Source organism: Drosophila miranda, chromosome 2, assembly GCF_003369915.1.
Source record: "Drosophila miranda strain MSH22 chromosome 2, D.miranda_PacBio2.1, whole genome shotgun sequence".
In the NCBI taxonomy this organism is placed as follows: Eukaryota; Metazoa; Arthropoda; class Insecta; order Diptera; family Drosophilidae; genus Drosophila; species Drosophila miranda.
The window spans coordinates 27,227,023-27,244,392 of record NC_046675.1 but is presented as its reverse complement, the minus strand read 5'-3'; the positions used below and the strand labels follow the sequence as shown (position 1 = coordinate 27,244,392).

The 17,370-nt window shown below is 46.2% G+C and overlaps 2 protein-coding genes across 3 annotated transcripts in view; both read left to right on the top strand.

The window, feature by feature from the left end:
- The window catches only part of LOC108157441, a 29,514-nt gene extending 26,089 nt beyond the window's left edge, over positions 1-3,425 (top strand). For both annotated transcript variants that reach the window (XM_017289495.2, XM_017289497.2), the window contains 3 exons: positions 44-321; positions 380-638; positions 699-3,425. In XM_017289495.2, the coding sequence (XP_017144984.1) occupies positions 44-321; positions 380-638; positions 699-1,045 (884 nt within the window). In that variant the 3' untranslated portion in view covers positions 1,046-3,425. The remainder of the gene's footprint in view (positions 1-43; positions 322-379; positions 639-698) is intronic.
- An 11,823-nt stretch (positions 3,426-15,248) lies between these two features.
- Positions 15,249-16,102, top strand: LOC108154614. Its single transcript, XM_017284931.2, has 2 exons — positions 15,249-15,402; positions 15,666-16,102. The coding sequence occupies exons 1-2, from the start codon at positions 15,332-15,334 to the stop codon at positions 15,940-15,942; spliced, it is 348 nt and encodes a 115-aa protein (XP_017140420.1). The 5' UTR covers positions 15,249-15,331; the 3' UTR covers positions 15,943-16,102.
- The last annotated feature ends 1,268 nt before the right edge of the window (positions 16,103-17,370 follow it).

Sequence of the window (17,370 nt, the reverse complement as noted above, 5' to 3'; positions counted from 1 at the left end):
TTTGTATGATCTTTAAAATCCTCCTATTCTATCCTCTCCGCAGATGACCAGGAGCGCATGTACTTCTACCTCCTTATCATTGGGTCGCTGGGGGTGCTCTTCTCTATCGTCATCGTTGCCACTAGACTCGTGTTGCAGAAGCGTCGGGGTCTTGCAACCAATACGCACTCCACCGACAGCTCGAGCAAAGGCGGCGGGGGCGGAGGAGGCCTAGTCGACGAGACGACAATTCCCAGCGGCTTTAACGACACCATTTCCGAAATAGATGCAGACATCGACCTCACTACTCCAATACCTGTGCCCAGTGTGTCCAAGAACGAGGTGAGTGACTAAGAATGAATTTGGTGGCTCATTCCGCTTCACACCGATGCTCCTGCAGAACTATTTGACCTACGCGCCAGCCAGCAACTTGTATGCTAGCCTGGCTCCTGGCTCTGGGCCTGCCGCTGGGTTGATAGCGAATCCCCTTCTAGTGGGAGCACGGCAGTCGCCCGACCTCATTGGCATATCCTCAGGCACCTTCGTGGCGACGAGCAGTGCCAGCGCCGGTCCAGGAACGGTGGCGGGAATTCTGACGCCGGCCATTGTCATTGGAGCCAACGGAGCTGGAGCAGGCTTGCCCGGCAGCAGCGCCATAAGTAAGTAACCGCTCCACTGCCCCGATCCGCTTACTCCATATCTCGCTTTCCCCTCGGAAGGCACAATGGTACCAATCACTTCGCTGGCTCAGTACACGACGGCGCCGACAATCAGGGGCGGGTATATCATAAACGCTGAGGGCATGGGTATGGGCGTCCTGCAGCGCCAAACCAATACGCCCACGCCGCCATCCTCGCTGGCGGGCGGTTCGCCGGCGCACCCTCCATCACAGCAGCTTCAGTCTCCGCTAAGTATGACGACGCTGAGCCATGTAGCCGGGCCGGGCACTTCGACGCTGCGCCGCTCCAAGCCCCCCATGCTCCAGCCACAACTCTCCTATGACGGCACTGCGCCGCGCACATTGTCCACTGGCGTTGCTGTCGGGTCGCAGTTCTACTACGGATGACAGAGCACTCTGGATTGCGAGCCCCATGTGTATACCACATCAGTGAGCGTCGCTGTCGCCCCTCCCAATGTCAGCAGCAAGACTAGTAAGGACATGCCGGGACATCAGTTGCTCGAACCCTCCGAACGTGCAACAACTGTGGATGCGTTTGCTGGACCCTAGCCACCCGTGGATACGAGTGTTTCTGTGCGAGACACCAACGACAATACAAAGAAAATCCTAGCCAGCTCCTCCCCTTTGCAGCAGTACACAGGTCCAGATTGAGGAGTGCTCTCTTGTCCGGCGTTTAGGAATTTGGTGGAGAGGACTCAGGCGAGCTGTTTTTAAATATGGACGAGCTTTCGGTAACTGTAAATACCTAATGAATGAATGCATTTTGAGATTATAGCCAAAATTATATTGGTTCATAGCCCGATGTAGAAAAGGTCTTAAGCCATCTTGTAGGTTGTCTGTCTACCAGCGTGGTTGTCGTTCGACGTATCTCGAATCAATTTAGTGGTACAGCTTTGTCTGTCTTTCTGTCTTTTATGCTTCTGCGAACAAAAAAGGAGTTGCCTTACAAATTTGTTGTACCCAATAAGTGAAAGTAAATTGCGCGGGGTTCATTTGGCGTTATCAATAATGTAGCGACAGACACAAGCATAAACATATGCCAACAAATAGGCAGACACGGCCTCAGAGTACTGCTCATCCTCACCCCCATCATATCCATCAAGCCAGCAGTGTGGGGAGGGGGGGGCAGCGTACGTGTGGGAGGACCGAGTACTAATGGCTGCCGCTTAGGGGCGACGTCTAACACAAATACTGCCACATACTCGCACTCGTAAGCCGTCGCACATCCGCACAGATAACGACGCAACTCCCCGCAGAGTAAACAAAACACGACTTCTCATAAATGTCGAGGCCTAGGCCGGAGCCTGCCCTTACCAGAGAACTAGTAGGTATGTAAATTTTGGGGGCACATACGTTCAATTACCAGTAGTATGTGTGGGTTCTTGTAGCGCTGAGACATGTAAATGCTTTATTCCTCCAGATTCAGTGTGTGTGTTTGTGTGTGTGTGTGTCTGTGTGAGTCTTCGTGTAGCTCATTGTGGGCCTCAGATTAATGCGATACAAATGTACATATGAGCGTAATTAATATCCGGCATTGCTGACTGACCTTAGACGTGGCTGGGGCTGGGGCTGGGGCTGGAGCAGACAAACGAGCTAATGGATTGCACGGAAGCGCTCTCCCGTGGCATATGTGTACCACCGGAAATGGCGTGGTTTCTATGAACGGCGTGCCACACTGGTAGACACAGCATTATAGGTCATAGTCGTAGACTTTTATTTAGAGATAGATCTATAACATAGGCAATTCGCTTCACTTCGCGTTGTCTTGGACGTTGCTGGCATGCATCCTCGACGACGAACCAGTGCTGTTTCTGCGGGAGTTCAGCTGCGATAGCCGTTCAGCTGTGGGGTATACGCATGGTGTACACCCACACCCACACAGCTTGCACCCTCGAGTGTGCGTCTGAAATGTCAAGCATTTACGAACAGGCCAGCTTTTCGTTGAACTACTCGCACTCGTGCGTATCTCATCGTGTTGTTCGGTTTGGGGATTTATTTCGAATGTCAAGTGCCTTCCTAATTAGCATTTAAGTGTGTACTTACTATCTACGAGTACTTCAAGTCGTAGGCCACAAAACGAAGGAGCCTGCATTTAGTAAAGTGTATATAGCATAGCCTACAGCCAAACTGAAATAACTAACCTAATGGATGGTCACATTAAAATAGCTCAATTTAGCCAAGATGTAAATACGAGTATCACTATCACTAGGCACTATCAGTAGGCAAAAAATTGGAGTGCATAGAAATGGGAGAGTGGAGTGGATCTGGATCTCCATCAGACTCCGTTCAGTAAGTCTATGTAGCACCTAACAGATGTGGTTCTCATTAGGACAGCAGTTAATCAAATCATACACATGTAAATAAATTATTCCTGTTAGCTAAGCCACAATGAATAACTCGTATTCGTCTATGAAAATGAAAATGTTCAGAGGGAAAATATAAACTTGAATCATCAAAAATACACACATGCAGGCATACTAATCGACTCTAATCGAACCCGTATTCCTCTATTGCTGTGGCGAGGCATTGGCCATTGGATATGGGTACTTACGGATACGGATACTTTGCGTAAATATCTATGTAAAGTTGAGAAGAAAGTTGAATGAAACCACAAAAATATGTATAGCCATAAGAGTAATCTGTAGGTAAACTGTGAAAAGATTTTGGTTCCCTTCACTTTCCATTTCTTCTCCCACTTCCCATTCTTATGTACTGTACATTTTATACGTTTCTTTTTAACAAAATAAATAAATGAAATATTAACTTACCTACGTGGACTTTCATTTGGGGAAAAGTTAAATGTTGATCTTAATCACCTCGGATACGGTGATTATGATCTAGAATGTCTATCAGTCATCATCATCATCATCAGTAATCAGATAACCTCGTGAAATCCAAATACCAAATTTGATGGATTATCGGGGTTGATATCTGCTGCAGCACTACTCCATGAAAAAATCATAAATAATCAAAGATACACGTATGTTTGTATGTAAGAACGATAGATTGGGACCCAAATTATTTCCAGGACTTTTAAGACGTTGATTTTAAGTAAGTATACACTAGAATTATATATGCCTTCATAAGTATCTTCCACTTGAAAATTTCGCCCAACTAATTTTGATTATGGTAAAGGAATCCCATTAAATGAACCAGCAACAAAACATCCTTTCAGTACTCACTCTGAGAGAATGAATATAGGGAAGGGGAAACAGACAGCACAAAATTGGTTAGAGCGCTTCAGCGAGAAGAAGCATTTCCCAAACTATTTGATTAAATTTGTTGGGAGCGATATTTATGGGCTCGGCATGAGCTTCGCCTGCTAATTGGTTTATAAATTAGAATTTCAACGGAACATTAAGCCAGCCATCTCAACCAAACAAACCCACAGCAGTTTCGAACAGCGGGGTAATCAATATTTATTGCGCCCCAACTAAGCAGCCAATAGAGGAGGTGGTGAAGACCCTGCGGTACCTCCTTTACCATGGAAGATCCAAACAATTAGATGGTAAAATGAAGACTAGAATGCTGAGAATGCTCGGAAAATCTATACCAAGGTTTAAAAGCATCATATTAATGAACTACGTTTGTAATTACTAAATTTTAAACCACCAAGGGAAAGAAGTCTAGCTTTCGGGGACCGAAGCTTGATCGTTCCTGTGGAGATTATGTGACATTGTAATCACTAGATTTGGGTCTATCTCAAAAATACGTTTTTTTGGTCAGATGGTCAGATTCCTCAAAGATTTAGTTAAATTTGGCAGTGTTGGTCTTTACCCATCATCAATCAATTGAGATGCCAAGCTTTTTTGCCACCAACTTTATAATATGTATTTAAGTTTGGTGGCTTAGCGGAAGCCGATTGCTTGATATGGCCATATAAGTTTTATGAGATGTCGATATGCAACCAGAGGGGTGCGCAGAGGAGTGAGCATAGAACTGAAAAAACGACGGCGGCAGATCAAAGTGATTGCCGAAGTGGCTGTTAAGACGTTGATTTTAAGTAAGTATACACTAGAATTATATATGCCTCTATATGCGGCAGACAGCCCTTTTAGCGGGAGAGCGCAGCAGCTCTGCAGAAAGTCACCGCTTGCAAAACCTAGGCGGCTCACGCTGCTCATACAATAACAACAACAATACCAATGATTAAATTTACTTCCTAATTAATTTTTCGGCGGCTGGCCCGAACATGCACAATTGATTTCTCAACCTTTATAGTTGTAAATTTCTAGTTAAACATTTACTGAACATTTATTAATGAAGCGACCGGAAGGAAATGTAAAATGCTTGGCATTCTAGAAATTGATTTGTCATAAGTTGTTCAGTGACTTGTCGACCATTGGGAATGCGTGTTCGTATGTACTATTTGCCAGACTGTTAATGGGCACAGCATCTATGTAGGTATACTGTCTGGGCACTACCAAACGTTAGCTGCAATCCAATTAGAGATAATGTTACAAGTATTATTAATTAATTTGTGACGACTAGAACGTAGCCAAGTGGCCATTCCCATTCCCATTTCCTTACGGGTTGGTGCTTTTTCCTTATATTTTTATTCTTTCTGACTCTCGTTTTTCCTCAGCAAAGTTTCCATCCCCCGAGACTGCCTCTCTCTCGCAAACTCTCTTAGTCACCTGGCACATGTGGATGGGGATGTAATTACTCTCGAGTGGCAAGTGCTCTGATTGCACCTTGTAGCACGCAATCTGGGGGAAGACTGTTGCGTGTGTTGACGTCGACAGAGGTCCTTCAGATGGGTCAAGCTCATGTTCAAGGCCTTGGACTGACCACACGCAACTTTCGCACCAGCACGGCAACATTCAGAGCATCTTCCGATGAGGCTTTAACGAGATTCCTTTAAGAACGAGACTTGCTCACAAAGCAAAGCTTGCAACACACCGCGTTAATTACATTAATTCACTTTAGGCAATAGCCATATTGCGCCAAATTCCATCTTCGTTAGACAGGGTTCATCTGCTCATGTCAACTGATGGCTGATGGCTCTTGGCTTTAGCTGTGACACCCTGCCGTCGACGTATCACGAGCATATTTTGGCACCCAACTGAGGGGACAAAACACCTTGGTGGAATTTCATTACGTCAAGAGGGTCGAGGCGTGTAGTTTTGTCTATGTCCTTATCTCAGGCACTCCGTCTGGCTGCTTTAATATGTTCCTAAATGAAAATCGATAATTCAGAGGACACTTTTCGCATAGATCCCACTGTTCATGCTTCCACGCGTGTGTCTTGTGTTTTTCCCGTCATTCTTTGCCGTCTAACAAAATTTATGATAATTTCCGTTCCTTTGTCAAACTTTCGGGTAATGCAGCAGCAAACTCTTAGCTTGGCATGCACGGAAGTGGCGGGAAAATTCTTCTCATTCTTTTCATGGCCGAGTCGGTAAATTGATTATTTTCACTCTGACCTTCTCTAGCTCGAAACGATAAAGATTGTAGATGTACCAGTGCCAGCGCCTGTACCAGTGCCAGAACCAGATGTGCTCTTTGGATGCTCCTGCTCTCACCTCATGCACAGCCATTGTCAAAAGTTCCGCCCTTTCAATCTACATACGAGTACGAGTTTGTACCATCACTTTCATAAATTTTTGTGGCATCCGAGCTCTAATTAAGCTGTTTCTAAAGGGCTTACATCCATTGAGGTTGATGTCTCTTAAGCGCAATTGTATAAGAAAACAGAGTCACAGATAAGTGTCAAATTGGACCAAAATCCTTCAAAACTGATGGATTGGATGACTGATGACTGATGAGTTCAATGAGATTGATGATTAACTACACAGACAGTTTCGTGCATGCATGCAAATTAAAATCGGAATGATTTTATCGCCATCTTACAATTAGAGCAATTCTTTGGGGACTTGATATTAATTAGGACACAGAGTAATCCTCATAAGCCGAGGGCGAGGAGCAGCAGGCCATTGTGTATACGCAGGGTTTTATGCAAATAGGGAAAACGCGCCACTGAGACTGTGTGGGGCAGTGGCAGTGGACTGTAAATTTGCACTTTATTCTCATCATTTTTTCACTCTCGCCAGTGTTCTACGTGGGCAAATCTTGGCGAAAAAACAAGAAAAATGGCGGGAGCTCAGCTGCAGAAGTTGGTCTGCTCTGGCTCTGGCTCTGGCCTGCGACAGATCTACTTCAGACACCGAGAACTCTTGTGCTGTCCCTTGGATCTGCTGAATAAAATATGAGCTGAAGCCGAAGTTCTGAGCGCTCTGCCCATCCCATCGCTGGCCGAAGACTACGACTACCTCTACTGCATACTGCTTGGTCCTAAATTTTAGTGTTTAGTTTTCTTTGAGGACCTGCCCCTCCCCCCGCCGCAAATTGAATGCTGTTCAAATAATTTATCTAATTTTTGCCGCCGCCCTCCCTCTGGCAAGAAGTTGATGTGTGGGTTGGTCGGTGGTTGGCTTCGTCCTAGGGTCCAACACACCAACTTGCTGCTGACAGTACGATGTGCTTTTTGCTTCTCTTTCAGTTTTACGAGTAATGCAGCGCTCCGAGAACAATGCGAATTGTACGAATTTCCGTTTAGCACCTTCCGACCGAGTTTCGACCAAATGCGACCAATTAAAGTTGTCCCTTCAAAAGGCAGCCAAAAGGAGCTCTGTTCTTCGTTTTTACAGACGACGCACCGCACTCTGCCTCTGCTCGTCTTTGGTTCAAAGGTTGCCGCCAGCTCCGTGGATTTTGATGAGGGTCGGGTCACAATATGTACAAGGTACGTCTCTTCAGATGATTACGGAAATAATGCGAACAGCGACTCTATAAAGAATGTCGGATAATTAAAATATATTTGACTTAAACGATCTTTATTGCGACTGTGAAGTATTCTGCACACGCCGGGTTGGCTAAATTGAATTCCCGTCTCAAACATGCCACTCTCATTGAAGCCAATTACATTCTAGTTGTTCACGCAGGAACGTTCTGGTCTTGGCTTTGTAGGGGTCTTTGCTTTTGTTTTCGTATACAGCAAGCAAAACGGAAAATTGTATTAACCAAACACTGTTATACGCATTTGCATGAGCGTCAGCGCAGCAGCAGCGAACTTTCCTATGGCAATATTATAGGGCCTTGCCGACCGCTGGATTATAAAAATGAGAATCTCATATGGAAAGGGCACCCACAAAAACCCTTGAGATGTAAGACTAGAGTGCGATCGCAGAAAGAGCGGAGGGCATAAACTTATAAACATGAGTACCTGCAGGTACTCGAAAATATGATCATAGAATAATAGTGCCTTTGGGCCTCCTACCCTTACGATAAGAGACCAAAATGTTAGCATATAAGGCGGTACATAATGGGTACATATATCTGGTTGTAGTAGTATTTGCTGTGCAGTCGTAGAACCAATAGCTATTGGTCGACGGGCGATTTATATTTCAACGTATACGTATGTATTTCAGTAGGCTTTGTAGATGCATATGTATGTGCGGGGTTGTAATTCACGGCCGGTTGAAACGGGGGTTGAAACGGAGTTAAGTCTAGTTTACATGCTATGAAACGATGAGAACCGTGTGGATCGGCAGATCAAGGACGAGCCCGCTCTCAGAGCGCAGTCAGAGAGCGCTGTTACTGGCTGTCAAATGCGTTTGGTACCCGCGAGCGAGAATAGGCTGTTAGCCAGTGTACTAACAGAGCTGCTTCTCTGTTACAACTGTTCCCCTGAGCAATATCTTTAGCCCGCTATTCCTAAAATGCTTGAGACCATTTTAACTAATCACCTTACCTTAATCACATATATCTCCAACACAGAATGGATTTAGAAGGCGGCGATCACTACCACAAATGTATTAGAGTTCACCTCCTCCATCATTAAAGGCTTTTAAGGAAACTTACTCATGTATGCAGATGGTGTTAAGCTCTGTTTGCAGTATAAGGACACTTCATTTCACTCTCGTTTGCAATCCGATTTCTATACCTTTCAGTCATGATGTTATGCAAATTTTTGACACTGAAATGCCTCGAAATGTAAAGTAAATACATTTCATCGTCCCAGTCCCTTCTTGGCTCTTTATGCTGTTTTTCACTTGATAGATTGTATTTTTAGAGTATAAGTTCTATTAGAGTTATTGGAGTAAGTTCTAACTTTCCTCGTTTATTTGTCTAACAGCCATCTTTCCTAACGCGTTATGCGACAGCGGCCCTCGGTCGGTTGGGCGGGAGCAGTGCTGCGTTTCTACCTGGGTCCGCGCGTGATAGGCATAGGATTGGTGTCACATGGTGGTCATTGTCAGGACCATCAATTGGCCCAAGAACGGCGCGTCCACAGCTGAATATTTATTTGGTTCGAAACCATTTCAATCAAATAAATTGAGGAGACAAAACATGTTATCTATCGCCAACAATCGGTCCAAGGGTGAAGAACTCCGGTGGGCCGCTACTTAGCCACCGCATAACTAAATCTTAGTGCTGTAATCCCAGATAGTCCCACTTGTCGGAATGTGATAGGGTATTCAGTATTATCAGATCACTAGTAGGCCATGCTGCAGCTGTTAATGAATGGATCGATCGGATCCGATGGCTAGGCATGACTTGCAACAGGTTTGTACTAAAAAGTAATATTTTTGGGCAATACAAACGATTTCATCGAGTACTCTGTTACGAACATGTTTAGAAGATTGCAGTATTTCTAAACATTTCTGAATAAAGTACGTACATAGATGAAAAATTCCAAAGAATATACAAAGGCTATGAGGTATTATTACTTTGACATTGTTCTCCCTGTTTGTGCAAGAGTCACAAAAGCCGTAGAGAACGAGACCAAAACCGTGGAACGAAACAATAGACAAAGCCAACTGAATGAAATAAACGACTTTGTTTATCAGGATCTGTAATGGTAGCTACCACTAGCCTTTGTCTGGAACCACTTCATGAAAGGGGACTCGCCACTCTTTTCTTTCTTATCTGTGTAAAAATATACGCAATAATTTGAATGTGTGCAGGGAGAGCAGCCCCGTACCGCTGTACATATGAGTATGATGGATGATAACAAAAGTAGATCCCGGTTCTTCTGAAGACCAATCAAAAGCGGAATTTGTTCGATTATGAACAAAAATCCGATTGGGAATACAATAAATTTATAAATACAGAAACATCAATGCAGTCAAATCTGCGGGGTCGTTTCGAAGGAGTAGTAAGTATCGAAAGCAATCAGTGTCATCCACTGGAAGATTATATAGGGAGCTTGACCAGCGTAGGAAGGAACCTTCTGCTCTACACGAAGGGAGAACGAAGGCTCGAGACTAAGGCAGAAGCGCAGTAGCAGCTATCTATACGGCATAAAGCCGTATTCCTAAATATATAATAAATAAATAATACAAATAAATGAATGTATGAATAATGAATAAGACATTGATTGCAGCGATTGACTGTTTACAGTTTATAGCTGCTTATTTATTGATAACACGGATCCCGGGTTATCAGCATTTGCTGTAAATCCTCTATAATGAATATGAGTCGAATGGATTACTTTACCAATTAGAAGATGAGGGAAATAGTTTCCACCGGCTGACAAATTTCCTTTGGTGCACAAACGCCAAATTTGACTTTTCCAATTAGCGTTATACAAAGGAAACGTCAGGCCAGTTATCTTTTCTCTGCAACATGCGAAGGGCTCGTCAGATGAACTCTCATCTCCAAAGGAGTGGAGGGAGGGAGTGACGTAGCGCCGGGATGATTGTTTCCGGCCGTAGGGAACGAAACTCAGCTCCTGTGCTCCTACTCCTGACTATACGCCCTTTTGAGTATTGTCTGGGTTGTGCTTGGCTTTGTACGCTGCTCCAATTGTCAGTTAAAGCCCACTTTCAGCACCACCAAAGTGTACCATAGGGCCACGAAATAACCAAATGCATGCTGGGACAGTCCAATAACAGGGTCAAGTTGGGGTCATAAGAACTACATTTAAGCTCCACCGGATCGGAATCTGCTGCAAGAAATTTTCTTAAGCGCCGTGCAATCTGCCACTGCAACGATTGCCTGCGTGCAAGGACAGTAGGAAACGAGTGCACAAGTGCTTTTAATTTGTTTTCCGGCATAATTGGGCAACTTCTGAGTACCAGCACACGCACAAGCAGACGCACATTAGCCCCACAAGCGCATGTGACGACTGGTGCAGGGACAGGGGCAGCAGCGAGTGAGTCGTCAAGGCTGTATGCCACCCGGCACACTTCGGTGGCGTCGAAGTCCGACTTGAGAAGCTGATACGTTCTGTTCTGCACTTAGCAGAGGACCTCAGCACGTACCCCGCATGGTACGAAATGCTTACCCTGGGATAATTACTTCAAATGTCACAATAAGTTCCACGCTTGGCTGCTGCCGTTAGCATAATTAATAATACAGGCGTGACCCGGCAGAAGTCCAGCAGTCTACTGCTCTCCCGGATCTCCTCCACTCTTGGCTGGAGCTCATGCGTGTGTGTGTTGGCGCCACTGCATTATTTATGAACTGTCTGGCGTCCGAGGTCGCCATTGACAACTTGTCGTCTCCTCAGCCATGACTTTGATGGGTCGGTAATGGGTCAGGCCGACGTGGAGGTGGAGGAGTGGGAGGCACTGTGCGTATAGCATGCCATGCCTCATTCGACACTTCAGTTCGCATTAGCTGTGGCAAACGCAGATTGAGTCAATCATCGGTAGACCACAGACTCCGCGCTCATCAGAAACATGAAGAGCAGCTGGTGGCCATCAGCTACTCGGAGCGGGGGAAGGCGTGCCTAGCAGCAGCTCTTATGGCAGTCCGTCGAGGTCATTAATCAATTTCGCCATGCCGGGAGACTCACCGAAGGACTCACTGTCCGAGGCTAAGATGGAGCAACAAATGCCCCGAAAGTTATGGCCGACGGTATGTTGAAAGTGCTACAAGGCAATAAACACTGAATTGCGCATACGATATGTTGCACCAGAATCGCCAGCGAAAATGCGCTGACCACCGAACACAATGGGATGGAAACAAAACGGAATGAAACGGAACAAAACGCAGCGGTCACACGGCTACCGGATACTGTAAGTCTAAGCTGAAATTCAACAATAAAAAATGTTTATTTAACATTATGCTGGCTGCGAGGGAGGCAGCCGCTGCGGCTGAGTCGGGAAAGAGGTCATATCGTTTAGCTTTTATTAGTGTTTTTGTTCATGTTTTATTGGAGTTCTTTTTTATTTTTGCTTTTATATCTGCAGTGCAAAAGGCAGGCAAGACCAGGCCGGAAGCCCAGTCTCTTGCTGTGAAGGTCAAAGCGGTCAAAACGTTCGCGTTTCCGGCCTACCAGCCCCATTTTGATGACTGTGAGGACCCGCACTTTAAAGTGAGCATTGGGCGAAGGGTGCTCGTGAAATATTGAATCTGAGGAGCACCTGCAATTGATATCGCATGCCGGCGAACTGGCCAGGGAAATAAATACTCGTTACACACACAGTCACAGATTTTTCATACATGACTCATACATAAAGGGATGTAAAATGTTTAGTGGCTGCCTGTGCCGTGTTGTTGGGAAGAGCGCACGCAATGTGCGTCCTGAAATGTGCACTAAAACTTTGCGATGCAGCAAATGAAACTTTGATTTGTTGCCGGGAGCTCCGGTTTATGCACTTGTGTGGAGCAGTTCAGTCACGTAATCTCTGTTGAGGGGCTTTTTGTTCTCGGTGTTTAGTCGGTGGCAGCGGCTGCGGTTTGCCATTACATTCTAACCACGACTCAGAATACGTACAAACAATTTACAATTTACATTAGAACATTTAAATATTTATACTAAATTATAATATAAGAATTCCAGGCTATTGGAAGGAACCAAGCCAAAGACTTTGGTTATTAAGGTGGAGTGGTAATTGTGAGTGCTTAGCACATATGAATGACTATTCGCCAAAGTCGTAATATTCTGAATCATCAATCAGGGTGAAAAATTTCAGCAGTGTAATTAGCTTCCATGTGGTATGTCGGTCTCCTTGGGCCGTAATGAAATTGTCGTATTTTGAACTGGCTCAGCTCAGCAAATACTCGGGCAAATACTCGTATAATGATCGCTGGCCAATGCACTAATGAATGTGACCATAATGTGTCATCAGGGAAACTTTTCTGCTGGCCAACTTTCGAACAAGTTTCTTGTACACTTAAGGCCGAACAGAGCGGTGATGCTGCGAGCAAATGGAATTAAATTAACACAGAACTGTTGGGAAACTTTGTCAAGAGCAGCGCAGAGCCGACGAATTCTGGCTGGTTGAGCGTGACAGCGGACACCAGTCTACGAGTATTGCCAAGAACCTGAATCGCCCCCGACTCACAAGACGACAAAAAACTTTCGAAACCTTTTCTTCGCAAGGGCTAATTTGATCGATTGCCGTTGGCGCTGTTTTGCGGCAAGTAAAGGACATCCAAACCATATTCTGAATATGTACTCTAGATACGGGAGCGGAGTCTTTAGTGTCATTTCACTCTTAAATCCTGATTTCTAGTGTCTGGTTCACAGTCCGTTAGTGAGAAATGTAGATTTTCGAGCTGAATCAATAATGCCGTACTCGTACTTAATGTGGGACTCGTACTGTACAGATTTCTCCGTTCGGGTTGGAAACGGCACAGTGCATGACAATGGCATCCGATGATCTGGAGGGCAAGAAGGCCACTCGATTGTAATAAAATCAGAAATATACTCGCCTGGCATTTAGCATAACAAAGCCCGCCCTTAAGCGCTTCTCCTGGGGACGGTCTGGAGGCTGGCCGGTGCCCGCATATTGCTTTGCTGTACACACACTGTACATATTTGCATATTTTGTATGTCACATTTTCATATATTGGCTCAAAATCCTGCAGCCTTCATTTGGCACATGCCCATACCACAGAGGACGCCGACGCCATGAACGAATAAATTAAATTCTCTATGCAATTCGAGCGCCCGTCCATCCGGCGTGTCCACAAAGTTGCGTTATTTTAATGAAATCGATTTCTGTGCAATCACAAAAAACCCCCAGCTGACTTAACTTTGTATGCAGATGCGCAGTGTATTTTTTAATGAAAGAATAAAATATTTTTCGAATATGTATGAATATTGCAAATCGCAAATTCTCTCACAAGCAGCAAACGGTCAAATCGATGACATCGAGGTGACAGCAACTTTCCAATGCTTTCAAATGCACAAAAATCGGACAGACGGCAGATCCGTGGTCAGCGCTGAGCATGGCCATTAACGTGGCCGAAGGCGCGCCGCGGGTACGAATATAAAAATCCTGCTTCGGAAATCATTTTTGGTTTTATTTTGTTCGCGATAAGCAAAATGCCATCTCCAATAAAAAAGAATATAAAATTGTCATAAAGTGCGGAGCGGGATGATGCCAGAATTCGCGAAGGTGCGCACAGACCCCTAGGTCCACCAGAGCAGCCCCAAATCAAATCAATAACAGAGTCAGGGCACTGTCACTGCTGTTTTTATGGTGCCTTTTACAGCGGGCACGCGTGCCTCAATTCGAGCATAATGTCCCACACGCCGTATACGCAATATTTCAATTACCTTCTGCCTCTTAATTGCGCTGTATCGGCCACTGAGCAGACGAAGTTGCCCCTCTCCAGAATGTTTCAGGGTCCAAGACAGGAAATATACCAACAACAACATTTTTAACTCTCCAGCACCCAAAGGACAACCACATAGAAAGAGCTCTCGGCCTCGAGCTAAATGACCAAACGGTCGCACATGCCACACACGACGACAGTCAGTTCCACCCTTGCAACCCTTCTACGTGACAGGTCTGTGGGGGCTTATCACAGCTGTCGACTTAAAGTGTGGAAGAAACTATTTAGTTTATGAGCTGGCACGTCGCGTCGTGGATTCGTTCAGAGCGAAACCTTAATAAATTACAAAATGTATGCGCACTTCACGAGCGGGACAGGCGGCAATCTGGGAGGACCTGGCACCTTCACCCAAAACATTCGCCCGTAAGAAAATAGTCATTTACATGCTGAAGTTTTCGCTCCGATAAACACTGAACACAAACAAGGGGCCAGGGGCCGGGCGCCAGGGGCCAGGGGCCAGGGGCGTGAGAGCAAATGCGCAGCGTTGCAACCGCTAAAAATGGCTAAAAATATTCGTTTGCATATGCAAAAATGCTTTGAAGGACCTTTTTTCACTCCGCCATCACCCGCCCTGTGACCCACGCGACTCGGCCGCACTGCACATCCAAGGTGCTGGCACCCAAGACCGCTGCGAGCGAGCTCTGAGGCCGTTGGCTTTCGCACCTGGCTGGGTATGGATGATGCTACTGCTTCTGCTATGTGGGGGACTCGCACATACATATCTCTGGGCTAGCAATTAGCGCCACGTGTGCACTGGGGTAACGCTGCAGTGGCAGTGACGCCAGCAAGAGTAGGAAAGTCGCAACTAATCATAAGACCATTCTTGAATGCAGTCGTATTTAGTAATATTTCATCACCCGAACCTGCGCTCCAGTACCCCTGAACTCTCCTGAATCTCTTTCCAAATCCATCAAAAAATGAATTACGTATATAATATATGTTCGAGTAGGAGCATGTTGGTTATTCTCGTATACATTTTTGAATCTAATGGACAGAGCATTGATTTTCCTTTCATTGAGATTGCTGGCTATGCCAAGAGCAAGAAATACTATGAATACGAACTGAGTTCTCGTTTTAGACTATCTACTTGGATGGATGCCACCCAAATCTGGTCGAGCTCGGGTGCTGCCATCGGATCGGGGCAGGGACCTTGTGCGGCGCGGTGGGTAAGAATGTGATTTATATAAAGTGAGTGGGTGTTGTTGTCATGCTTTGGCACTTCGGTGGATGCATCTGCTTCTGGCGTTATGATAGAGCTGTCGATGATGGCTGATGATGTTTCAGCCATGGCGCAGACACTCTCTGGCTTCAGTGGCTCACGATGTCATCAAATGCACGCCCGCATCTGCACACATGCCGGGCCAGTGCTTCATAAAGGCGCATCCACAAGATGTCGTTAGTTTGCAAATAATGTTTTTGGCATCCGCAGTGTTGCCTTTGACGCTGCAGTCGTCAATGCCACTCAGGGGGTGCCGAGTGTTGGGTCGGTTGCCCTGGGACTTCACGATGATGATGACGATGACGGCGTCAGCGGTGCCGAAGGGCTGACCAAGACACGATGCATGATGAGTGATGAGCGGTTTCTCCATCCCATGTCCTGTTCTGTGTTTACTTTGAGCTCGGCTCCAGCAATTAGGGCGACACAATACTGGCGCTTCCCACAGCCAAAAGGAGGTTCGTCTCAAAATAGTCCTTGCTTTCTTTGATGTTTATGGGGAACACGTCCTATTTTCTCTGGCCATCTCACCACTAAATTAACTACAACTTATTTAGATTCTGAATAAGTTAACATTAGGTTTAAAGTATAATAACTGCAGTAAAGTTGATCGATTCTTCTAGAGCGGAAGCTACAGTCTGATGAAAACTGTGAGTCGAGTGTGGCATGATGGTACGAGGATTACAAATCGCTGGCTGAAAGTTTCTGAAGCGATGTCAAACGTGGAATTGGAGAAGGAGGTATCAGAGGCGATGCCTTGGGCTGGACTCAAAGGCGCTGGCAAGACAGCCGGCCTCGGAATGCGGGCGCGTACATTGCTTGAAGGAATTCAAGGCACAAAATGAGGATCCAGTGGGGCCTGTCAGCCGGATGTGGAGATGTGCATCGTGTTCTGTGTGAAGTCGCCATAAAATGCACAAAACAGACGGTCCCAGCGCCGCTACAGTTGGCCAAGTTCGCCAGTTGTCTGATTACCGCTCGAGTTTAGCGGGGTGCATGTGCATGGCAGGGCACCGCGTCTCGCGTCTCGCGCTTCTTGCGTCCTGCCCCGGGCGAGAGTCCGTGTCTGTATAGTCGACGGCATCCGCATCCGCGTCGCGGAGTTGTCACCGCCGAGCATATGGCCGCATTTCCTTAAACACATAAAACTGTTTTAGCGCTTCCCTTTCAGCCGTCCTTGAGAGGCGTTAATGGGCATAAAAAACCCATACAGAACAGATATTCAGGAGCTCAGAGCGAGAAATACGCCAGTCACGAACCGCACATGCAGCACCAGCACAAAAACCAGATACGGAGCGGAGCTTTGTCTCTGCTACTTCTGCCTTTGCCTCCTTCTGCTCCTCCTTCTCCTTTTCCTTATCCGGTTGGGCCAGTGGACGGGGACGAGTCCGCGCTGGAGCCTGCACCCGACAACTGCAACACTTACGCAAGCATTATCGTGCAACCCAGCTCCTCATTTGCAGTCATTTGTAGTCCTTGCAATTGGCCCGGGGGACAGTGCCGTGCTGGGACGGCGAGGAACTGGTCGCGGGACGGGAACCGGGAACCGGGAGACGGGAACCTCTTTGCCACGGCGAGTGGCAGCAAGAAGTGGCAATTCACTTCACTCCAGTGGTGGTCGCTTTTTGTGCCTTTATGTGGTAGCCGTCTTTTAGGGTGCCCCGCTTCTGTGGGCATGCACGTTGCACGATGGTGACAGTGGTTGTTCCAGCCGCGCTGTTCCGCCCTTTGTTCAGCCCGAGTCTTTCCACGCGATAACTTTAGGCGTCAAAGCAAAAAGCGCCAGCCGAACAACACCCCAGAAGAGGACAGCTGGATATTGTGTCGTCTTGGCGGAAATACTCGTACTCGTCCGCGCCAAATGCAACAAGATGGGCACGCAGATTTATGTGGTGCGGAATTGTTTATCGTCATCAGA

Excerpts from the sequence above, each read along its gene's own strand:
- LOC108154614 (XM_017284931.2), top strand. The coding sequence starts at position 15,332 with ATGCCACCCAAATCTGGTCGAGCTCGGGTGCTGCCATCGGATCGGGGC. Across the intron at positions 15,403-15,665 it reads GACCTTGTGCGGCGCGGTGG|TGTTGCCTTTGACGCTGCAG; the intron begins GTAAGAATGTGA and ends TGGCATCCGCAG.